Source organism: Heptranchias perlo, chromosome 19 (genome assembly GCF_035084215.1).
Source record: "Heptranchias perlo isolate sHepPer1 chromosome 19, sHepPer1.hap1, whole genome shotgun sequence".
NCBI classification, from domain to species: domain Eukaryota; kingdom Metazoa; phylum Chordata; class Chondrichthyes; order Hexanchiformes; family Hexanchidae; genus Heptranchias; species Heptranchias perlo.
The window spans coordinates 28707188-28732099 of record NC_090343.1 but is presented as its reverse complement, the minus strand read 5'-3'; the positions used below and the strand labels follow the sequence as shown (position 1 = coordinate 28732099).

Genomic DNA, 24912 nt, shown 5'->3' with positions numbered 1-24912 from the left:
CCACAGTGCTGTTAGGAAGGGAGTTCCAGGATTTTGACCCAGCGACAATGAAGGGACGATGATATATTTCCAAGTCAGGATGGTGTGTGACTTGGAGGGGAACATGCAGGTGGTGGTGTTCCCATGCGCCTGCTGCATTTCTAGGTGGTAGAAGTCATGGGTTTGGGAGCTGCTGTCGAAGAAGCCCTGGTGAGTTTCTGCAGTGCACCCTTTGATGGTACGCACTGCAGCCACGGTGTGCGGTGGTGGAGGGAGTGAATGTTTAAGGTGGTGGACGGGATGCCAATCAAGCAGTCTACTTTTCCGGGATGGTGTCGAGCTTCTTGAGTGTCGTTGGAGCTGCACTCATTAGGGCAAGTGGAGAGTATTCCATCACACTCCTGACTTGTGCCTTGTGGATGGTGGAAAGGCTTTGGGGAGTCAGGAGGTGAGTCACTCGCCGCAGAATACCCAGCTTCTGACCTGCTCTTGTAGCCACAGTATTTATGTGGCTGGTCCAGTTAAGCTTCTGGTCAATGGTGACCCCCAGGATGTTGATGGTGGGAGATTCGGCGATAGTAATGCCGTTGAATGTCAAGGGGAGGTGGTTAGACTCTCTCTTGTTGGAGATGGTCGTTGACTGGCAATTATGTGGCGCGAATGTTACTTGCCACTTATCAGCCCAAGCCTGGATGTTGTCCAGGTCTTGCTGCATGCAGGCATGGACTGCTTCATTATCCGAGGGGTTGCAAATGGAACTGAACACTATGCAATCATCACCAAACATCCTCACTTCTGACCTTATGATTGAAGGGAAGGTCATTGAAGAAGCAGCTGAAGATGGTTGGGCCTAGGACACTGCCCTGAGGAACTCCTGCAGCGATGTCCTGGGCTGAGATGATTGGTCTCCAACAACCACTACCATCTTCCTTTGTGCTAGGTATGACTCCAGCCACTGGAGAGTTTTCCCCCTGATTCCCACTGACTTCAATTTAACTAGGGCTCCTTGGTGCCACACTCGGTCAAATGCTGCCTTGATATCAAGGGCAGTCACTCTCTCCTCACCTCTGGAATTCAGTTCTTTTCTCCATGTTTGGACCAAGGCTGTAATGAGGTCTGAGCCAAGTGGTCCTGGCCAAATCCAAACTGAGCATCAGTGAGCGGGTTATTTTTTTATTACTGACTGAAATAGTATAAAGTTGTGCAAATAAAATACTGCCTGTGAAATTATTGAAAACTCTATTTATTATATTTGTAGAGGAAACTGGTATAATTCAGTTGCACATTTGTCAGTCATGGAATAAACATGCCTTCCACAATTACACATGCAGCATCTTCACTTTATGTCATGGGGCTCCAAACCATGAGTTGGATTCGGTCCAGTTTGCCATTTCATGCAGCCTGCTATGGACTTAAACAATGTGCTCCATAACTCCTCATTCCAAACAAATTGTAGTACGCCTGCCACACTCCCCTGCCCCAACCTTCTCATTGGCTGGCTATGCATGCTCTGTAATGAGGTGGCAGTCTGTGTAGGGCAGGCAGTATGGAACCTTTTTATCAACCTGCTGCTGCTCTCTCCTGGGAGGTAGCATATATTATCCAACTTAAAAGTCTTGTGTCTGTTTGCACTTTCTGTTGTGTAACCCTTACTTGCTGTCATGTCACACTTTTCCTGTCTCATTTTGTTGATTGAGTAAAACAGCACCACATCAGAACTGAGGTCGGCATATATGGATCAAAAGTGAGGAAAGCATCTAGAAAACAACAATGAGAAACAGTAAGGATGTATGAAAACAATTAATCCTGAATTAACAGTCAGGAGAACCTACCAATAAAAAAGATAAAACCGTTGAATCATTCAAAACACTTTTAAAAAATTGTGTGCCATTTTATCTCAATAATAGAAAATTCTAAAGTCCAAAATAATGTTTGTAACATAAAAAAGTCATTTAAAATACATATTTCACAATTACATGATTGAACTTAACTAGAAAGTTGATTCTTGTGTCTGAGTATGTTTTCACTTGAAGGTCTCAGTCTCTCTGAAAGCTCTGGCCTCAGACTTGATATTTTTACCTTGAGCTGTGACTCGATTAGCTGAATGCAAATCCTGCAATCTGAGTGTGTCCAGTATGCACAACTTTGTAGGATGAATCAGTAGCATTTTGCCAGACCAAGTGGAAAAATGTTTCTCTGTAGAATCTGACAGTATCCAATTGGTATTTTTTTTTCAAAATTATTTGAAGTAAAGCAAGAGAACAAATTTCAAAAGGTTTATTCAGATAAAGTTTATAGTGAATGTCTGTGTTACAACAAAGAGCATGAGTAAGTGAAAGATAGAGAGAGAAAAGGGACAGCTTTTATCCATGTTTCAATTATGCCACAGTAATTCAGCATTAACTGCTTGCTGTTTATAGATTTAGTTGAGATCAGTGTCTGAGATTGGTGTAAATTAGTGAGATTAATTTAGGATTAGATTCCTTAAATAGATGGCAAGTTAACAGCATTAGATGATCAGTCTATTGAATAGATTAAATTCTATATGCTTGTAGTTAAGCAATGTTTCCAGAATTTATCTCACATCGCTATTATGAGTTGGCCTGGATGACCTGGTTGCCTCGCTTTCCACTGAGAGGATGCCATTAGCCTTCCAAGATATCAGAGTGATGAATTGTCATCTTTACAAGTATTATCCATTCCTCCTGGATCCTGTGCTCCAGGGTAAATTCACCTTCTGTGCTGATAGCTGCATCTGGACTAGCTGATCTTGATCTCATGGAAACATGTACTTCTATGTGACACACTTATATCTGTCTGGTACAGCCATACAATCGTAACTTCCCTAACCTTTCTTTCTCTCTGTCATTGATGCATTTTTTGATTTTACAGAGACACCCGTCTACATATACTAGAAAAAGAACCTCTACACATTTTACTACAAAAACTATGACAAGAACTACTAAAATAACAACTTGCATTTATATAGTGCCTTTAACTTAGTAAAATGTCCAAAGGCGCTTTAAAGGAGCGCTTATCAAACAAAATTTGACACCGTGCCACATAAGGCGATATTAGGACAGGTGACCAAAAGCTTGGTCAAAGATGTAGGTTTAAAGGAGGATAGAGAGGTGGAGATAGTTAGGGAGGGAATTTCAGAGCTTAGGGCCTAGGCAGCTGAAGGCACAGCCAGCAGTGATGGAGTGAAGAAAATCAGGGATTGCAATGAAGCCAGAATTGGAGCAGCACAGAGAGTTGTAGGACTGGAGGAAGTTACAGAGATAGGGAGGGGCGAGGCCACAGAGAGATTTGAAAACAAGGATGAAAATTTTAAAATCGAGGTGTTGCTGGACCGGGAGCCAATGTAGGTCAGCGAACACAGGGGCGATGGGTGAATGTGACTAAAAGAATTAGAACTAATCTAATAACTAAGACTGAGAACTGAACTTTAGTGTCAAAAACTATCGTACATATCCTTAATTTCCAAAGAAACCCCCTCAATTCTATTGACCAGTCTGAATAATGTGTTAGAAGAGTCCAACTCTTCTGCTGTCAATCACCTCATACAGCCCTGTTGATATCCCTGATGATTTGCTTGCATAACAACAACGATTACATTTCAAAAGTACTTCTTTGACTGTAAAACACTTTGGGATGATCTGAGGATGTGAAAGGCACTTTATAAGTCCAAGTTCTTTTTTTCATAAATATTGAAAAGATTGAAGTCATTGTCTTTGGCTCCCCTGCCACAAGCTCCATCCTACTCTCAACCGTTGTCTCAGGCAGAACCAGACTGTATGTAATCTCAGCACCCTCTTTGATCCAGAGATGAGCTTCCAACCTAAAATCTTCTCCATTACTTCCACATTGGTAACATTGACTGCTTCCATCCCTGACCTCAACTACTGAAACCCTCATCACCTTTGTCACCTCCAGATTCAATTGATCCAATCCTCTGCTGAGCGATTTCCCTTCTTCCACCTTCCATAAACTTTAGCCCATCCAAAACTCTACTGTTCGGATCATATCCCCAATCAGGTCTCTCTCACCCATCACTCCCGTCCTCGGTGACCTTTACTGGCTCCCAACCTCCCAGTGCCTCAAATTTGAAATTATTATCCTTGTTTTTAAATCCCTCCATACCTCTGTAATCTCCTCCAACTCTATCACCACCATCCCCATTCAACTCCCCAAACCTATTGTTCCTCTGACTCTTCTATCTTGTACAACCCCCTTTTCCCTTAGCCCCATCATTGGTGAGTGTGCCTTCAACGGCACAGGTCCCACTCTCTGGAATTCTCTCCCTAAACCCTGGCACCACCCTTTCCTCGTTTAAGATTATGCTTAAATCCAACTTCTTTCACCAAACTTTCGGTCACCACTCCAAATATCACCTTGTTGACTTGGCCTCTGTGAAGCTACTTGGGGGCCTTTTTTTCTCCTTTAAAGGTGCTATCTATATAAATGCAAGTTGTTCTACTAGTTGATTCCCAAGTCCATAAAGGAAAATAATATTCCATGGGGCACAGGGCCATTTCATTGAGTAACGGTGTGAACCGCGTGGTTTTACGAGGCGACAGTGTTCAGGCCACTGTTGCCCGCTTTATTTCCGTATCCGTTTTCGAAGGAAACTCCCTCTGCTCCCGTTCGGTGTCAAGTGATGAGTTGAAAAGCGGAATGAAACGTGTGTTTTTGCAGCCACGTTTACGGAATCGTGAGGTGCGAGTCGCCGCAGCGAGAGAGCAGGACATGGCTCCGATGGGGGTGAGCGTCTCACGGGGTCGGGTGGCCATCTGCATCCTCCTGGCCACGGGGCTGGTTTATTATCTGCATTCCAGGTTCGGGGGATCGGCTCCCGGCGGCGGGGAGATCAGCGTCGATCTCCGCCAGCTGCTGGCTCTGTCCATCAAAGCGGCGGAGGAAGGAGGCAGGGCGGTGAAGGCGGTGAAGGATTCCGCCTCGCTGAACGAGAGGTCGAAAGGGAAAACCAAGGAAGGCGCCGAGGAGATGGTGACGACGGGCGATCTGCTGTCTCACGGGAAGATGACCAGTCTGTTCAGCAATACTTTCCCAAACATCAAGGTGACTGACTGGGCGCTGAGGGCGGGTTCACACTGCAGCGACTGAGGACTCGCTTCTCAATCCGGAGGCACGGCCTGGCCTGGCCTGACCTGACCTGACTGCAGAGACTTTCTGCTGAGTTTGGTCTGGAGGTTGCCAACCCTCCAGGATTGTCCTGGAGTCTGCAGGAATTAAAGATTTAATCTCCTGGACACTGCTGCTAGCAACCCAGGAGTAAAAAAAAATCATCAGGGCATTAAAAACGAATTGTGTGTTTTTTTTTTCTTCATTTTCTTTCAACGCTTGTTTATTACTTATATTGAAGATGGGAGGCTGTTTGGGGCAGTTGGAGGTGGAAAGTCATGTGATCAATCCTCCAGGAATATGGCCAACCTGAGTTGGCGACCCTAGTCTGGTCAGGCGTATAAATGCACTGTGGTGTCAACCCCTGGACACATTTTAAACCTCTTGCAGTTCATTTTAATATTTAGACGGCGTGGCTACTGCCACCCCCGCTCTTCAAGATGGTACATTTTGAAGTACAGAATTGCAGTTTGAGCTAGATGCTGTAAGAGATGTTACTGCAGCAACTGTCCTCAGTAAAAGGTAGCACAAAATATGAACCAGTGATTGACACAGACTTGGGAAAAGTAGAGTAGTGATTGCTTTCCCGCAGCCTCCCAAGGCCGGAGTGTTAAAGTGTACTTGTATTTTGTAGTTACTGGCCAGAGAGCGATAGCTGCAGGATTGGTTCTAGCCAGCCAGTAATACTCCCAGGCTCCAAGTCAAATACTTTATTCAGGACATAGTTTCGTGTATGTGTGCTTAAATTTTAAAACTGCCCTGTACGTATGTTTAAAAAATGTTCAAGAGTTTCAAGGAGCCCCCAAGCACACTTTAAAACCAGCGTTTGACCCAAGTTATACACCACGTGGTGTCAAGCCCAAGTGATAGGAGAGTGCTCCCACCATGGGCCTCGCACTGCCCCTCAGGTCAGAACCCTATTCAAGTGTTTTACTTTGCACTGATGAAAAATTGATAGTACTTCAAATTTTATGAATAAAGTATATTTTTTGAAAAAAAAGATAGTCGTACTGTGCCATGAGAGTTCCTGTGGTTTGAATTTTGACGACGTGTGTGAATAGAGTACATGGTGCAGTGATGCATTGAAGATTGTTCGGTCGATAATGTCCCAGAATAAATGGTTAAAACGGGGTTTACATTTTGGCCAGGATGAGTAGGCAAAATACAAACGTTTGGATAAGCTGTTGCTTTGGCAAGGGTTTTTTTTAAAAAAGGAATTGTTTTAAACTCTAATTTCATAGTCATGGTATACATATAATGTGTTGCTGACAGATTATACAGGCACAATTTGACGAGGCAACTTACATTAGTATTTCTTGTACTTATCCTGGGAAAGGGGGGTAGGGGAAGATGGACAGTAAGGATGAGGTTTTCAAGAATATAACTACTTGGGATGGATACCTCTTCCTCAAAGTCCCTGTGGGTTTCCTTTTGATTTGGGAGGTTGCAGCACCACTCCCTCTTGTCTTACATTGACGTAGACACTGCTCCTGGTGTGGGCGTTTTTACAGTGGGGTTATATTACGCTCCCAGGAGGTGCCTGGGAACAATTGGCAACTAGCATGACCCCTACGTTGCTTGGCTGCTGATCACGCTGGCTACAAGGAGAGTGCTTCGTGCATGTGTGCTTATGCATATGGCTCCCTGACGGTGACATTTCAATGTTTTGAGAGCTCAAATAGGACAGCGTGCTTTCTTGAAACCTTAATAAAGAACTCAGTATAAGTTTATAAAGTGCCTTGAATGCTTAAAAACTAGTTTAACACTGCAGTGTAGTAGCACTGCACACAGTGTCAAACTCAAATGGTGTGAGATCCCTCCCTGAGAAGGGTTCATAACCACTGCCTCCCGATTCCAGAGTTATGCTACCACTTTCACTACACATTGATATAAAATTGGTATTGTAAGTGCATCTTTAATCAGACTAGACATAGAGAGCTCTTTCTTCCACTCTCTGTCTTGTTTTTTTGGAATTCTAACTCCACTTACAACATTGGTGCAAAGCTGTTTCACTGCTAATGTTGCTATTGTGTAAATAAACCCTCTGATACATGACACTATATAAAAGTACTTTTTCTTTCCAACTTAGCCTCCTCCTCTGGCTTTTTGAAATTAATTTTCTATGGGGCACTTACCAAAAATGCTGCCATTTTTCTTGCTCTCTGTCTTTTTATTACCAGTTGCAGCTTCTACCATACTCCAATATGGACTCCCATTTTCTTTTTAGGCCTGTCTTAGAGTTGCTGACTGATGTGGAGCAACTTAGGGGAGTTGATAGATCTGGGGATGTTGGATTAAATGCTTAACATAACCAGTCACTGCAGAGCAACAGTCAATAAGGCAAATCGAATATTGAACAATACAGCCAAATCAGTAGAGTGCAGAACAAAAGATGTCATACTTGAACTGCACAATTCTCTTGTCAGAGTGCCCTGGGTCTGGTTTGGTCACTGAGACATAAGGGAAACATTCTAGACCTAGAATCAGTTCAGAGAAAAGCCACAAGGCTGCCTCCTAATGTCAGGACTAAATTAGGATGAGAGACTGAAGAAGCTGGCTTTTTAGCCTTGAAAAGCAACTAGGAGTACAACTGCTTAAAAGGATATTTAAGATAGTGAACAGTATTGAAAAGATAAATTCAGAACACTGCAACTAGTTAAACAATGACTGTAGGACAAAGAGACATAGATTCAACCTAGTAGAAGCAATATTTTAAGACTGATGTCAAGAAGTTCTTCACAAAGATTGATCAATATGTGGAATAGACTTCTGGGTAGGATAATGAAGGCAAAAAGCCTGCATTTAAGAAACAGCTGGATGTTTTGATGGGAACTCTTTAGTTCGTTGTGGGTGGATGAGCTAGGATTGGTTAAGTGGCCTTCTTCATCGATATCTGTCTTGTGATCTGCTCCTCCAATATTAATACTGCACCCCTAGTTTGAGATAATTGCCTTTTCCTTGCTGGAAGCAGGGTTAGTCAGTCACCATAAATCCCCAGGGTGCAAGAAATTTCAAAACCTATTTCATCTGAACCTATTTTGTGGGCGGCGGTGAATTCACCAATTTAATTGGCTGCTAGCCAGCTGCTGCCAGTAAGTTCCAGCAGCAAACCTGTCCCGAGTGAAACAAAGGCAATAAAAGCAGGCTTGTTGACTGAACTTGCCAGTGGCGCAATGTTGTCTGCTTTGTAGTCAGCTAACTTAAAAGACTCACATTTCCTACACTGGGCATGCCTTCCAAATCAGTCACCATGGGAGCATGATAAAGTTTCATATCTGTGCATGGTTATTGCAGTTAAATGAACAAACAAGCTGCCGCTGGCAAGTGTCATCAGTGAGACCTTCTCAAGTCACCTTTGCCTCATGGTGGTTTCTTTACTAGAAGAAAGTATTACTTTTAATTTTTCTTGGAACAGATCTAGATGTTGCTTCTTTCTTCAGTTAGAACTTGTGAATTAAAACATGAAAGAAGCCAACTTGTAACTACTATGCAGCTCCCTATCCTTTATTTGGAGATGTGACATAGTAATGTCCAAGACATCTTCGGCTTTACTTACATTGCAGCACTTTACTACAAGGAATGTATTCCTGTCAGTTGCTTGCTGCTGTTCTCTTTATACCATGCGCCCACCCTGGCTTAGGGCACAGGCTGGAGATCTCGCTTGTCTGAGGCTTAGACTTAAAGCATTAGAAACCTGAAATATTGGCAGTTGACCATGTGAGGATGAAAACCTGAAAGTTCAGTCCTACTTTGTGGGACTAATTCTCTTTTGTTGCTCCAGTTAGCTGTTGCAAGAAAGAAATTCATCCCAATGATGGACAGTAAGAAGATGCTTTATAAAATACTAAATTCCAGTTGCCCAATGGAAATGTTCCTAGAGCTGATTTTTAATTTTGTTTTACTGACATTTGTTTTGTTGCTAGGTGATTTCAGAGGAGCATGATAACTCCAAAGTAGACAAGAGCCTTGTGTGGAATAATGAAATTCCAAATTTAATCCAGGAAAGCATTGGCAATGCTAGGATGGTATCAGAAGAAAGTATAACAGTATGGATTGATCCTTTGGATGCAACCCAGGAATACACAGGTTGGTGCTATTGACCATTTGTTGATATGTGCAGTGATAGCACTGGATTTACCATGTCACCATGCACATTTAAGACAGATAGCTGTTAAATTTGCATGTTTAGTTTTATATGTTTTCAGAATTGTTAAAAAGAAAATCAGAATCATCCTAGTCTCTCATGTTGCATAGAAATTAAAATTTAAGAGATAGTAGTGTACTATTTCCTCTGCACCTGGGCAATCAGCATTCTGCAAGCACAGGGCAGAAGAAAAAGGTGTGTGGACCCGTTGCATCAGGTTTCCGCCCCCCATTGCATTGCCTAAGGATGTACTGGGGCTCCCCCTACTGATGTAACTAGGCCTGCTCCCGTAGCGCAGTTAGTCTAATCAGGTAGGGGGCAGTTTCCAGACCTGCCTCATTTTCCTCCGGCAACCCACTGAATGCCCCAGGGAAATAGTGCTGTGACCTGCCCTTGGACCTCCTGCTTACCCGAGGGTCCTGTGAGCAGACTGGAGAAAGGCAAGTGAATGTTCTGTTCACTTTTTAGGATTCCCCAGGATATTTGGATGCAATCGGGGCCTTCTGGTTGCTGATCTCCTTTAATAGTCCAAATGCCCCAATCTCAGAGACCTGACACACAACTGCAGGAGGCAAGCCTGGGCCTGGAGTTCCAATGGAAATGGCCTGAGGGAGGAAAATACATGCAACAGTCTTTCTAAGGGTGCAACGCCCCTGTAGAGTCCTTATGTAGGATGTCATTTGCATTTTGTAATCTGAACACTAAGGATTATGTCAGCTGACACAGTTCTTTTACACTGTGCCAAAATGCTATGTGTGAAAGTCACTAACAAATCTGCATGTGTTATTAGGTAAATTGTAATATAGCTTCAATTGAAAGACAGGGTTATTCAGCTGTCTACTATTGCTGAGCATGAGTAGCTGAGCAATACAGACCAGAAATGTCCAAGGTTTCATCCAGCTCTGTTCTGAGTTAGTTAATACCAGCCAGAACAGTAGTTGGGGTCTTACAATTGGCCCTTAGGGGTGAGAGGAGAAAATTGGCCCGGATTTCTGGCCCTGATCGATATCCAATAAGCTCTGTGGGCACATTGAATGAGAGCTAGATCAGGTTGAGCTGTGAAGCCGCTGGCAGTAGTAGTTTGCTGATATTCACATGAACAATGGCCAGTTGGGCGAGGTACTGAAGGATGACTGATGCCTCTGAAACCAAACCCAATGGAGGACTCAAGCTTTAAAGAGGGGAGAGGAGAAAATTGGCAACAAATATAAATTGAAAGGAATCTGATTCCAATTTAATGCAAGTTTTCATTGCCAAGCTCATCACTGATATCAGCTGAATGGGAATTGGGGCATCCAGCTATTGAGACATTGCCTCCTCCTATAAAGGGAATAGTGCTGTATTTTGAATTACTTCTCCCTACAATTTTAAATTTCCAAGAAATCCTCTTTATGTCTATGTAAGATAAACTTATTATTCCATATATATTACTTGTTCACTTTTAGTTAATCAGTAGTACTGCTGTTTTGTCATAGTCCTGGTTTGAGAGAGGCCAGAGTAAAACAAGCGCAGGTTATTCTCACTGGCAGATTATAACTGCAGAGAAATAATCAAGATAAGGTTATGCAAAGATCAAATTTAACGTTTAACTAATTCTTTTAGTTTTAAAAGGAATCAAGTGAATAAAGTAATGAACAGAGTGACTCCACTATTGGGATTTCATTCCTTTTTAATTGGAGGTAGTCAGTAGGGAGATCATTTCCTTAAAATATATGTTATTTGAGTTGCATCTTAATTAACCGTTTTGATTCCTTTTAAAACTAAAAGAATTAGTTAAACGTTAAATTTGATCTTTGCATAACCTTATCTTGTATAAACATTCTTATGGTGTGACATAAGCACAGAAAAAGCATTCATAATGGTACTGTAGCAGTCTTTAATAAACAAAGGGCTGTGTTAGGACCATGGTTTAAAAGTGTAGGAGGAGGCAATATCTTCTCCCCTACACAATATGAAGTCCATGTAGGATGTGGTTTGTTTTTTTTAAACACTCAGGATCTTGTCAACTTTGCACGTGACAAATACAACATCTGAAAGTCACTAATGTATACTCTTTTTAACGTGGGTTTAAAAAAAAGTCTGTTGACAAATCTTGAAAGTCTGTCTTTATGAAGTTAAATTGGAATTGACCAATTCATTGCTATATGCTGAAAGAGAACATTTAAAAAATAATCAATGGTATCATTATTGATGGCAGTGTTAAGTTACATCCAGTAAAAATCTGGCATTTATTGCCTATCCTTAGTTGCCCTTGAGAAGGTGATGGTGAACCACCTTTTTGAACCGCTGCAGTCCGTGTGGTGAAGGTACTCCCACAATGCTGTTTCACAAAAATATCCTTCCATTTATTCAACAAAACATACCATATAAAATTCCAAGCTGGTTTGCATCTTCAACTTGCTAAACATGCTAGAATTTTATAAAGTCTGCTCCATGATTTTTTTTAAAACAAATTGTTTTTTATTTCAGGACAGCTTCAGTAGGTATCATAACTTTGACTTGTGCATAGGAATTGATTAGACAACATACCTTGGTAAACTCCAATAATTTTATCTTTAAATGAATTGTCATTGATTCAGAAATTGTGCATTTTATAAACCATCAATAATTTTACTTTTTGCTATGTTAAAATGAAAACCATATAAAAGAGAAATGCTTTCACTGTTCAGTTTTTTTTTTTGTTACTGTTGATGTTTTCAGACTTGCACGTGTCTTTCCTCTTTTATAGATAATCTAAGTCACTTTGTAACCACTATGGTTTGTGTGGCTGTAGATGGAATACCAGTTATTGGAGTCATACATAAACCCTTTTCAAAATACACAGGTAAGTTGATATAAAAGTCATTTAGTACCTCTGATCTAAAGAAAGTTGTGAAGAGAAATGTCACTTTGATTATTATGGACGAATTTTGGTACCTGCAGATGTCACAGTTGAGCAGCCATCCCTGTCCTTCTCATGACACTAATTTGATCCAGGTTATTGATCAAAGGCTGAGTCAGATAACTTGTCAATTCAGAACCTGGGAGTTTCTATTACTTAAATAAAAATGGATGATAGATTCATATCAATTTACATTTCAATATGACCAGAAGCACACCAAGTTTAAAGAGTTGGAAGAAAAGGGGACTAGAATTTGGAACAGGGATAATAAGCAATGTCAGAAAAATTGAGGGGGGTGTTGGAGAAGGACATCTTCCCCTTCATTCCTCTACACACACCCCCCCACCTCCCCCCCCCCCCAACCTTTGCTGGAGTCATTGTGCATATGAATACAACTATCTTAAAATGAGGCAAGACTAAGACAGCATTAAAGTCTTATTAAAAGATTGCTCATTCTTTTTTGTCCTGGGGCCATAATCTTGAGCAGTGATTTATTTGAGGGCCAGTCTTACAGACCTATCATAAGAAGACGTTTAGATATTTTTTGATCTTTCTATCTCTCACACCCACTCTTCCTCTCTTTCCTGAATTTCAAGTCTCAGAGCTGGTGAGTTGTGTATGAAAGCCCACAAATGCAAGGAGTGGCAGGACAATTGACGGCCATAGAGGAGGGATAGATGGAACCCAAGAGGCCCGAGGGCGTTTTATTACCATCAGCGTTCTGTTGTATGGAAGATCTGGACTTAAGCTGCTTAAAGAGGAACCAATTTCATTTGGAGAAGTTACTCTTTTCATGATATAAATCTACAAACTATTTTAATAATAAATCAAACATAGAACATTCCTATCTAAGGAATTTTAAAAAATGAGTACAATAAACAAGGACTATAAGTAATGTAACAAAAGGAATGACTTCAGCACCATAGTTTGTCTCCCCCCCCCCCCCCCCCCACCTTAAATGAATCTTGATTTGATTAACAGTGTGATCACTTTTCTGTAAGGTTTTTTTCTAGTGTTACGTGTAGGAAGTTAGTTTGTAGCTTAATTGCATGTAACAGTGAGTCTTGTATTGAAATGTTTCATTGGGCCTTACATTAGCTTTTTGCATTACTTATCCTTGAATGAAAGACTTGCATAAAAATGCTTTTCTCTGACATAGGGACAGAGAGGACATTCATAACAGTACTGAATCAATAGCAGCCTTGTGTAAACTAAGAGCCTATATTAGGACCATGGTTTATGAAGAGACTTTTATGTCCAAGGTTTACAAAGTGTGTGGAATTTTGCTTGTTTGCTTGTTAAGGGCTAGGAGGTGAGGCTAAGGAGGTGGGGATGCACAAAAGGCCAGAGTCACAGGAACAGAGAGTTGGACGGTGGGGTGTGGGGGGAGAGTTTTTGCGTTTGTCAGATTGGAGGAGGTTACAGAGATAGGGAAGGCCGGGGCCATGACGTGATTTAAACACGAGGATGAGAATTTTAATTTGGAGGTGTTAGGGGACCAGGAGCCAATGTAGGTCAGCAAGGACAGAGGTAATAGGTGAGCGGGACTTGGTGCAGATACTGTTTAAAAGATTACTCCACAGATTATGTTCAAAGAAATAGCCCGTGAAAGTGTCACAGAAATGTATTTGTGACCATTTGCAATCTGGCCAATTACTGCCCCATCAGTCTACTCTCAATCATCAGCAAAGTGATGGAAGGTGTCGTCGACAGTGCTATCAAGCGGCAATTACTCACCAATAGCCTGGTCACTGCTCAGTTTGGGTTCCGCCAGGACCACTCGGCTCCAGACCTCATTACAGCCTTGGTCCAAACATGAACAAAAGAGCTGAATTCCAGAGGTAAGGTGAGAGTGACTGCCCTTGACATCAAGGAAGCATTTGATTGAGTGTGGCACCAAGTAGCCCTAGTAAAATTGAAGTCAGTGGGAATCAGGGGGAAAACTCGCCAGTGGCTGGAGTGATACCGAGCACAAAGGAAGATGGTAGTGGTCGTTGGAGGCCAATCATCTCAGCCCCAGGACATTGCTGCAGGAGTTCCTCAGGGCAGTGTCCTTGGCCCAACCATCTTCAGCTGCTTCTTCAATGACCTTCCCTCCATCATAAGGTCAGAAATGGGGATGTTCGCTGATGATTGCACAGTGTTCAGTTCCATTCTCAACCCCTCAGATAATGAAGCAATCCGTGCCCGCATGCAGCAAGACCTGGACAACATCCAGGCTTGGGCTGATAAGTGGCAAGTAACATTCGCGCCAGACAAGTGCCAGGTAATTACCATCTCCAACAAGAGATATTCTAACCACCTCCCCTTGACATTCAACGGCATTACCATCGCCGAATCCCCCACCATCAACATCCTGGGGGTCGCCATTGACCAGAAACTTAACTGGACCAGCCATATAAATACTGTGGCTACAAGAGCAGGTCAGAGGCTGGGTATTCTGCGGCGAGTAACTCACCTCCTGACTCCCCAAAGCCTTTCCACCATCTACAAGGCACAAGTCAGGAGTGTGATGGAATATTCTCCACTTGCCTGGATGAGTGCAGCTCCAACAACACCCAAGAAGCTTGACACCATCCAGGACTAAGCAGCCCGCTTGATTGGTACCCTATACACCACCCTAAACATTCATTCCCTTCACCACCGGCGCACAGTGGCTGCAGTGTGTACCATCCACAGGATGCACTGCAGCAACTCGCCAATGCTTCTTCGACAGCACCTCCCAAACCCGCGACCTCTACCACCTCGAAGGACGAGAGCAGCAGGTACATGGGAACAACACCACCTGCGCGTTCCCCTCCAAGTCACACACCATCCCGACTTGGAAATATATCGCCGTTCCTTCATCGTCACTGGGTCAAAATCCTGGAACTCCCTTCCTAACAGCACTGTGGGAGAACCTTCACCACACAGACTGCAGCGGTTCAAGAAGGCGGCTCACCACCACCTTCTCAAGGGCAATTAGGGATGGGCAATAAATGCCGGCCTCGCCAGCGACGCCCACATCCCATGAACGAATAAAAAAAGCCCATTTCTATGAAGAGAACAATTGTCATGAAACAGTAGCAGAAACACTTGGGCAAATAAACTGGGCTGGAGGGTGCAGCAAAAGCTGTTACAAAGAATATCGGTCCTTAAAGTCATGAAGTTGAAGGACTTTTAGATGACGCAGGCCCTCATATTCGGATTGAAATATTCTGTATCTGTATGGAAGGCCAGTTTTATGGACCTGTTGATCTAATAAAATTTGCTTCATTTTTGCTCAATAGTAGAAAAGACCTGGCATTAATTGGAGCCTCAACCTGCTTCAGTCCAATGTTTGTTTTCCTCAATCATTAATTGTGAAGATGCTCAGACAGAATCCGGTCGCTATTTCTCGAAGCTAATCCCTGCACACTGCCCCCCCCCCCCCCAATCCCGGCCCACAAAAGATGAAATACATTGATGTCACATCAAGAGATGGATGCACAGGATCTGATTTTAATTAAGTAGAGGTGGTAGATTGTTAGTTTTCTGAAAGTATCGGGTCTTAACAAAAAATGTACCGATTCACATTTTAAGTAACAATTATAAGTAAAGTGCAGCAGCAAAGGAGTAAGAGCAGAACTAACCGGTAAACACAGTGTGCCTTTTTAATTTCTGCTTTAAATTGCCAGTGTTAATAGATTGGTGTCAGACATTTTATTTAAATAATCAAAAGTATGCTCAACAAATGAGTGTACGGATCTGAAACCTCTCTGGCACTTCAGTGGTGTTTTGCAGAAATGGAGCAGAATAAAGAGTCTGTAAGTTAGATCAGCTTAGTTACAATTAAATTGTATTACTTGCAAGTACTAAAAGCTGAAACATTGGCTACTCTCGGGGATTAGCAAAGCATTGAGATTCTCCAATTCTGTTTCAAAGCATCGTTTATACTGGACAGCGATAAGAAATTCACAATTTCTTCCATTTATTAAATAGTATCTACCTAATATTTGGTCGCCAGAGATCTTACTTGAAACAGTAGTTGAATTTCTTCTTTTGTGCAAAACAGAAGTACTTTAACATTAAAAAAAACTCTCCTGTTTATTAAAGATTCACAATAGGTGACTACGAAATAATGGAATTCAAATACAGTTTTTCAGATCCTGAAGAACGAGAAGAGAGCACGTTTTCAATTTTATTTAATTTTTAATTGCCCCAGGAATAAGTGAAACAACCTTCTAAAGTAACTTTTATATTCATTAAGTTATTTCCTTAATCTTTTATTAATAAATGCAGAAAAAGCATAACTCAAGCCAAATATTTATGTATGGGCTGTTGATGAGAAACCAACTGAGCTCAAATTTCTTACCGTTGAGAATAGATGTAAACTATTAACGTTAAATTATCAGTTTTAACTGGAGGTACCAAGAATCGTCTATGGAGTAACGGAAAGTACAATGGCCTTTGGCTGCGCCACTTTTGATTCGGCGCTACGCTCGCTGTGGCGTATTCTAATTAGAAATGCAGGATATTTTGGAGTAAGTTAGCAATAGCAAGATCGGCGCACATAACGGCAAAATTCACCGATCTCATCGCTAATAATATGGAATTTTTACCGGCTGTTAGCAGCCTCTGGGTCCAAACCATGTATAAACTGAGATCCAAGCAATGGATTTGATTTCCAATGACTTGCTCAGGCAACACAGTACTGCGAGCTGGTATTGAAAGAGGATTATAGTGTGACATTTGTTTTAATAAGAAAGCATTATGGTTAAGAGTTGCTGCCTTTTAGCTCTCCTTGCCTGCCATCCAAAACAATGTTTTTTTTCTACTTTTTATCTTGTAGCTTGGGCTATGGTTGATGGTGCATCAAACATTCATCCACGGAAATCCTACAATGAGAAGACGCCTACAGTAATTGTCTCCAGATCCCACGCAGGAGCAGTGAAGCCTTACAGCAAAGGGGCTTTTGGAAATGACACTACCATTATCTCTGCAGGGGGGTCAGGTGGGTCATCCCATTTAGTAAATTTAGATTGGTTGATTCATTTCCCTCCCTTCCACCCTTTACCATGGATCAGTCCATTAATGTTGATGACAAATTGAAAAGTAGTTCTGTTTTGCAAAGCTAATACCACTTATGTTGATGAATACAAAAATAGACTTTTTAAAAAAAAACATTGGTCTGGTGAGAAACAAATTATTCGACATATTGCATTACAACTGGGGCTGGATTTTCCAAATTCCACCCAGGTACGGTTAGGGTAGGACTTCTACCCACTGTGATCCCAGGCTAATTTCCTCTCTGGGCCTCTGGTGGGATCTCTGTCTTAAAAATGAAGCCTGCTACAGAGGAGGAGTAAAGTGAGGTAATGTTGTAGCGGGACAACCACGACAGCAACAGAAGGGGAGGGGGGCAGCTTTAAAGGGGGCAAAAAAAACCTCCAGAGACTGCAGTACCGATTTGACTTCAGGCTGGACTGATGCCTTCAGCGGGTAAGTGTCTGGGGCCTATATGGAAGCAGAGGAAGCCATTACAAGGCCATCTCCCTCCATCCAACTATTTAGGGAGCTTGCCACCACCATCACAGGGACTACTGCCATCCTTCTCCTGGTGGTTCCTGGGGTTGACGGAGATAGCAGCGAGTAAGTAGGGAAATTGGGCAGCTTGCTGGGCCCTGCGTCTCTCCGGGCATTTACATGCACCGAGTGGCAAAGGGGCAGCCAGTGGCCTTGGCTGGGGCTGGGGAGAAAATGAGGGTAGGGATAGACTTTGACACCCAATTTCCCCTGTTGTCTGACACTACCCTGCCCATTTTGGGGTGGGATCATGGAGGAAAATCTAGCCTTTCATGTCTCCATGGTAGCATGGCTTGGAAACCCCGTGAATACAAGCATCGAAATCTGATGCTGTGTTTGTGAACTGTTGAACAGTGACGAAGCTGCGTATAATTGGTGTTCAGAATATTCATTAGTGGTGCAATTGTAATCAACTCTTGTTACGGCTAGCTCCAATGGGGCATATTTTCCCCTTTTGTCAAAGAATGGACTAAGCATCTTCTTTCTATGTTATTTCCAACCTGCAAACAAAATGGTGAGAAAGTGCAGTTTAGAAACTTGCAATTTCATTCGTGTAACTGGGGTGAAAGCCAATCACAACACATCTGTAACAATGATCCTTTAGCACTTCTTAAGCAGCTGATTATCTCCTGAATTGGTACGAATGATGAACAGGTTGGTAATCCATCTGTGGAGTTCAGTCTGTATACAAAGTGGCTAAATGGCAACTTTTACCCAGGAATGTTCTTTTAAACAGCAGGGTCTTTTTTGGGTGGTAGGACAGCATCCGCACAAGATCTGGATATATCACAGGCAGGCCTGTAAATGGCGCATTGCGTGCCTGCCTGCTTTGGGTAGGAGGCTGTTTAAATATGCAAATCGAGATCCTATGCCATTGCAGGATCCCGATTTTAATTTTGAAGTACGCTCTGCCCATTTGCGCCAAGCAGCGAGCGGCCTAAAAATACCCACAACCTGCTGCAGGCCTGTGCTTGCACCCTTTTACAATCAGCTCCTCAACCCCTGCAGGCCCAACCTGCCAGCCAGCTCAGTGTAGGAGCTGGCCACTTTCCTACCCATCCACAATCAGTGAGCTTCAGTGAAGTGCCCATTTGTGCCCACAGCTTGCCAGCTGCATTCAAATGAGGCCTGAACCTGAAAATGGTTCAGGCCATCCAACATCCAATTGCCGAGCTTACTGAATAATCTGGGCAACAAACTCCTTACCATTCTGTCTGCTTGCAATAGCTGATCTACTGCTGTACGCCATCATCCTGCTCCTCCATGGCCTGTAGCTGCTTATCAACAAGACAACAGTGAAGTTTCTCATTTTGTGCATCTTCTTTTGTGGGATAATGTAAAACCCATCCTGACCAATCTAAGCATCTAAACTGTTGCTTTAGCAGCCCCAGTGGTTGCTCAGTGAGGATTCTGGTTCACCCAAGTGCCTCATTATAACTATTGGAGTATAAAATTGTGCAGAGGGATCATTGGCTGTGGTTGCACCATAGCCTGTTTCTCTAGGGACACAACCTTTCCTTTTCCTTCAAAGAGCTTGTTACATGCTTGATTGCCTCAGAGTCACAGCTTCATGTTTACATCCCAGGAACCATGGATTAAAGTGCTGTTTTCCTTACATGGGTCACATACTGTTATGGAATAATAGCTCTTCCTTGTTACGCATACTATTAGATTAATGGTAACACACACGAATGGCTACATGCATACAGTCATTAATTCTTTATACGTTTATAATGCAACCAACTTGATAAAACTTTGGGTACCTTTGCTGCTGGTAGATAGTGAAGTTTATGCAACCAAGTTTACGCCAGCTTAATGGAGCAAAGTTGGCAAAGAAGCTTACTCCTGAGAGGAGTCACCTTTGGATGCCTGGAAGGATCCTGAGGCATAAAAGTTGAGGACAGTGGTGATCTTGCTGCCACTTGTTGTGCAGTGTGATGGTAGACTGTTGTTGTAGATTGTTTTTAATCCAAAATCCTACCTTAGTCTACATTCATTGCTGTACTGATGTGCCCAGGTAGCTATTTTGGTATATGCTGCCTGTTGCTGTAGTTGTGCTCTTTAATCCCAGACTGCCTCTCCTCCTGACTCTGACAAACCTGCCAATTGCTACACCTATGGTCGGGGGCAGAAAACTCTTGCACTATTTATTTCGGTCTGACGCAGAGTTCACTGATATCTTTGTGAATATCTCCCATCCTGTGTTATTCTGCACAAGTTTTTATGATTGGCTTTTAACAAGCAGCATTCCGCATGGGCGAATATTCCTCTATTGCTATCTATTAACAGATCACACTGACAATGGTTGGCTACTTCTTTGCTAAAATTTGAAAACAGAGGAAAGTATGGCCCACTGTGCTCTATGGAAACCATTCTGTTGTACATTCGGATGTTCGGCTGCAGGAAAGATATTAGAAATGTAAGCTGCTGTTTCTTTTTTAATCATAAATACCATGGCAGCAGCTACATTGGAGATAATACACATGCAACTACATGTCATTCAAAACTTTCCCATGGCTTTAGGTATCCCATTCCCCTCAGCACAGTTTCTTCATCAAAAGAAAGGTCTAGCAGGTTTTTCTTTCCCAGGATGTCGCCAGAGGTGTTTTGTACCTGACTGCTGGGAACTATGCAATATCATGCTGATTTACACTCCAGTTTGGCTCTCTCCCTATGGGAAAGTCCTTCACTTTTTCTGTGTTTGGTACCTCCCATGTGAGATTGAATACTACTGTGCAATTACGGGCCCACACCTGTGCCCTATCAGCCTGCTGCACAAATACACAGCATTCACCTCTGAGTCATTTGTATTTGAAGCATCATGTTGATTTTGGTTCAAATTACAGCATGTATCAGGAATTTGCAGTGGAATATATTCATATGGAAACAACTTCAAGCTGAATGTTCATTGTAGTTATTAGTTACCCACCCATGTGCAACTGAGCAATTTGCTCGGGCTAGGGATTACAGTCCTGATTTTAACCTACAGCAGGTACAGGGCGGGTGGGCGGGACTTGTCGGTCTGAGGCCCAGGCCATTTTAACTCCCGGGCCTCAATTTTAATACCGCAGATCTGTTTCCCGCCTGAAGCCGACGTGAATGACGTCAAAGCGGGCGGGAGCGGGAATTGGGGTGGGAACCAGATGCTGCAAGGGGCTCAAGAGAACGGCCCCCAGCTCAATATAAGTGCTGGGAGGCAGTTGCAGAGCCGATGCCGATCGGAGGAGAGAGAGTCAGGACTGTGGCAGGAGGAGGTTCACTCGTGCTGCTCCTGTCCATCAAGGAATCCTTCCAAAAATGAATAAGCTTCACTTACCTCTGCCTCTTTTGGCCATGCTGCTGTTTCATACCAGGTTTCACTGGAGCTTTTGGATTGTAATGCTCTCTAATTCTAATCTGATACTTGCTTACTATATTGGCATGAGGTAAATCAATGTGTTATCTTGCATCATGTGATACAAGCTTGAATTATTATACCATTTGTAAGCTAAGCAGGCCTTTTTATTCTTTGAGTGAAATTCCATCGGGAATGTTATTTTGACCGTGCGTATTTTTTGCTTCAATATGTAACAGGGTACAAAGTTCTTTCACTCTTGGATACTGGAGAAGCCAAACAACCCGACCGTGCAGATTTGTACATCCATGTGACCTTCATTAAGAAATGGGACATTTGTGCTGGTAATGCCATACTGAAAGCTTTGGGAGGTCAGATGACAACAATTGAAGGAGATGTCATCGATTACAGAGACTCTCCCTCCAACAATGGTGGACTTGTAGCAACTATTGGGATGGATCACCATGCTCTGCTTAAGCGATTATCCAATCTTAAAAATCTTGCACTAAAAAAGTAGACTTTAAAGTAACTGAGGAAAGCAGTGTCCTTCCAGTTGTGCTTGTTGTGGCAGATCTTTAAAGCTTCATGAGCATAACCTGCACACTATTTCACACAATGTGCATGGATTTCCTCCCTATTGACTGGGAGACAAATCGATCCAGAGGTCTCATAAAACAGTTTCTATTGTTCAAATGGTTGTAAAAATTAGCAGCATCTCTGAGATTGCCCAAAAACATTATTGTAAAAAGTGGACTGTCATAGCACTATGTTTATTGACTGAACACCCCCCCACCCCAATTCGGCCCTCTTTTTATGTATGGAATTACTATTTAAGTGAGGAATTCCTGTCACCATGATATTTTAAATTTGGAAGTTCTGTATAGCAGAGTAAACTATTTACTGGTGTCTCTAATAGAAAAAGTTTCAGTGGCCATTTGTTTAATGTATTGGTGCAAGAACTCGACGTGCAACAGAATAGTTCTCCATGAGGTGAGCTTCTGATCTCACCTGGGTCTTCTGGACAGGTGACATGCAGAGACTTGATTGGCAGTGAGGTGAGGGAAACATAATTGGTGGACAAGTGATAAAGGTTGTGTCACACATACCTGGTCAAAGAGCAGAATAAGTCACCAGCTACCCTCTTGGCTGGGGAATGATGTGTAGTGTGCAAAGACCTGGGGGAAAGGGTGTCGGAACACCAAAGAAGAGTGGAAGAAGTATTTCACTCCCACAGTGACAGTTTTTGTTGCAGTGAGTATAGTTGGAATTTAATTTGCTGCTTTCCACAAAACCATTGATCATGCCAAATTAAATTCTATACCGAGCCTTCCTGCTGTATGGGAAATTAATTGAACTCTTCTGAAGGGCAATTTCATATCCCTGATTGTAGATAATGAATTTTATTGTTTTTGCATAAAATGTAAAATATCATTTTCCTATAGGTTTCCATTTTCTAAAATTGTGATTTTTTTTTAACATCTCTGGTAGGACTGCAGTTATCAATGCCATGCAGTGAATGGGGCCTGCTTTGAGCTATAGCTGTTTGGTTTAATTTCTATTTGTTAGTCTGATCTTGATGACCACAAAAGTGCTGATGGGAAAAGCAGATGAAACTGATTATTTGTGAGTGTGATACTCTAATTCAAATTAAGAATTTTTTTAAAATCACCTTTCGGGTCTAAAAAGAGCTTTCCAAAATAGAAGTGAGCTTTCGTGTTGAGTTTTTCATTTTCCATCTTGAAGGTGATGGGTGGCTTTGTACATATTTTAAAATATTGTATAATTTGATTTGTTCGTAATATACCAAAATAGGAATTTAAGAGGGATAGTTTCAATACCTCAGTACGTTTCAGTATGTTCTGCAATACATATCTGTAGTTTGTATGAGTAACGTAATGGGTGATTCCACGATGCAGCACTCCCAGAGAGCACATCTTAGAAAATCATTAGCACCCAGCCAGTGACTTTCTACCCATTAAAATGAATTGACCGAAAATCATGAGCTGGGCACATACAATTTTCCAAGAAGCACTCCCTGTGAACACCGCTGGATTGTGGAAATACACCTATCGATTTCAGCACAATCCTCAAAATCACCATAATGATAGTAATCACTGGAGAATTGGGTTAGCGTGTGTTCACCCTGAAAGCCCAAGTGTACGTTTTTGTTACTTCACCTCAGTTCAGTCGTTTTCTTTTTTTGTTACTGGCTAAGCACCTTCAACTCCATGCTGAGGCTGAAGACTTAGCCAAAAGTATAGCAACAAATGCTAATTTGAACTGGGATTTCCCAGTCCCATGCACAGCATACAACATATCCTCCTCTCCCTCCTTTTTATAATAAACCAGGTGGTGTCAAGCATTAGTGAATAATCAACTTCAGGAGAATCACATGATTGAACAGTATTGAACTAGATTCATGGTTCTTGAATTACTCTTTTTTTTTGATGTTTCCACTTGTGGGGGAGACCAGAACTAGGGACCATAAATATAAGATGGTCATTAACAAATCCAACAGGGAATTCAGGAGAAGTTTCCTCACCCAGAGATTGGTAAGAATGTGGAACTCGCTATCACAAGGATTAGTTGAGGTGACTGGCATAGATGCATTTAAAGGGAAGCAAGATAAACACACGAGAGAGGGGAATAGAAGGATATGTTGATAGGATTAGATGAAGAGGGGTAGGAGGAGGCTTACATGGAGCATAAACACGGCATGGACCTGTTGGGCCGAATGGCCGGTTTCTGTGCTGTACATTCTTTGTAGTTATAGTAGAAGCAACTTCAGCTTGTTTGATACTTTATTTAAGGTTGTATGTCTGATTGTTGTTATTGTACTAATAGGTTTTTTTTAAAAGGTTGGGTAAATTGTTAAATCTGTAAAAATAGAAAATAAATTACTGTGAAATGATTTGGTGTGGTCTTTGATTTTCATCCGTATGCTGATACAAAGGAAATACGAGCTGACTATGGCACTTGTAATACTGAAGATGATCATGTATTCTCATCTGTTGGATGGTACATTTGCAGAAGCAAAGAAAGTTAGATATTTAAGTAAAGGGGAGTGATCTGTTGTGACAAATTTGTACTGTCAGAATACTTAGGTAGGTATTTAGTAATGTATGTTGTACTCATCAGATGGCTAGAGAAGTTGATGTTATTTGAGAAATCGAAGTTTAGTGGGACTAAATTGGACAGCCCTTTAAAGAGCTATGGGGAAAGAGCAGGAGAATGGGCCTAATTGGATAGCTCTTTCAAAGGAATGGCCTTCTCCTGTGCTGTAAGATTCCATGATTCTACATAGTCAGAAACCTAAACGCACTCACCAATGCTGAGCAGCAGCCATTGGAGTGGGAGAGGAAAGTTATTACAAATGAATAGGATTCAGTGCCAGAAGAAATTAGAATAATGTAGATCTCATACTGCTTAAGTGAATAAATGCATTTCCTGTTCTACTGAACCATTAAAGACAGGAAGATCTTTTATTTCCCCCTCTCCTTGCCAAGGCAATCACTCTTACTGGGAGTTAGTTAATCTCAGTATCACCTAAATGTAGGTTTAGTTAAAGCACTCTCTCCTCTCAATCAAAAGGATGTGGTTTCAAGCTCCACTCCAGGTCTTGAGTACTGTTACAAGTGGCAGATCTTGCCTTAGATATTCTTTCAGGTACAGTGGTGCTGGTAACTACTGTATGTGGTCTGAGCATCTTGTATTTAAGGCTGTGCCTATATTGCCTAAGATCTATGTGGATGATAGCATAATCCAGGGGTATAACAGTTGTACCCCCTCATGATCTGAACTGATATGTGTCTTTGCATGTGCCTCTCCAATCATTCTGAAGGCAGATTGAAATATTACCTGGTGAGAGAAAGCCAGATATGAATT

At 42.1% G+C, this 24912-nt stretch overlaps 1 protein-coding gene across 1 annotated transcript; it reads left to right on the top strand.

The window, feature by feature from the left end:
- Window positions 1-4588: 4588 nt before the first annotated feature.
- LOC137335278 (inositol monophosphatase 3-like) lies at window positions 4589-23938 on the top strand. Its single transcript, XM_068000572.1, has 5 exons — window positions 4589-5061; window positions 9048-9210; window positions 11997-12092; window positions 16960-17121; window positions 21267-23938. The coding sequence occupies exons 1-5, from the start codon at window positions 4657-4659 to the stop codon at window positions 21542-21544; spliced, it is 1104 nt and encodes a 367-aa protein (XP_067856673.1). The 5' UTR covers window positions 4589-4656; the 3' UTR covers window positions 21545-23938.
- Window positions 23939-24912: the final 974 nt, after the last annotated feature.

Coding starts and splice junctions, on each gene's coding strand:
- LOC137335278 (XM_068000572.1), top strand. CDS start 4,657: ATGAAACGTGTGTTTTTGCAGCCACGTTTACGGAATCGTGAGGTGCGA. Junction 5,062..9,047: donor ATACTTTCCCAAACATCAAG/GTGACTGACTGG, acceptor TTTTGTTGCTAG/GTGATTTCAGAGGAGCATGA. Junction 9,211..11,996: donor TGCAACCCAGGAATACACAG/GTTGGTGCTATT, acceptor CCTCTTTTATAG/ATAATCTAAGTCACTTTGTA.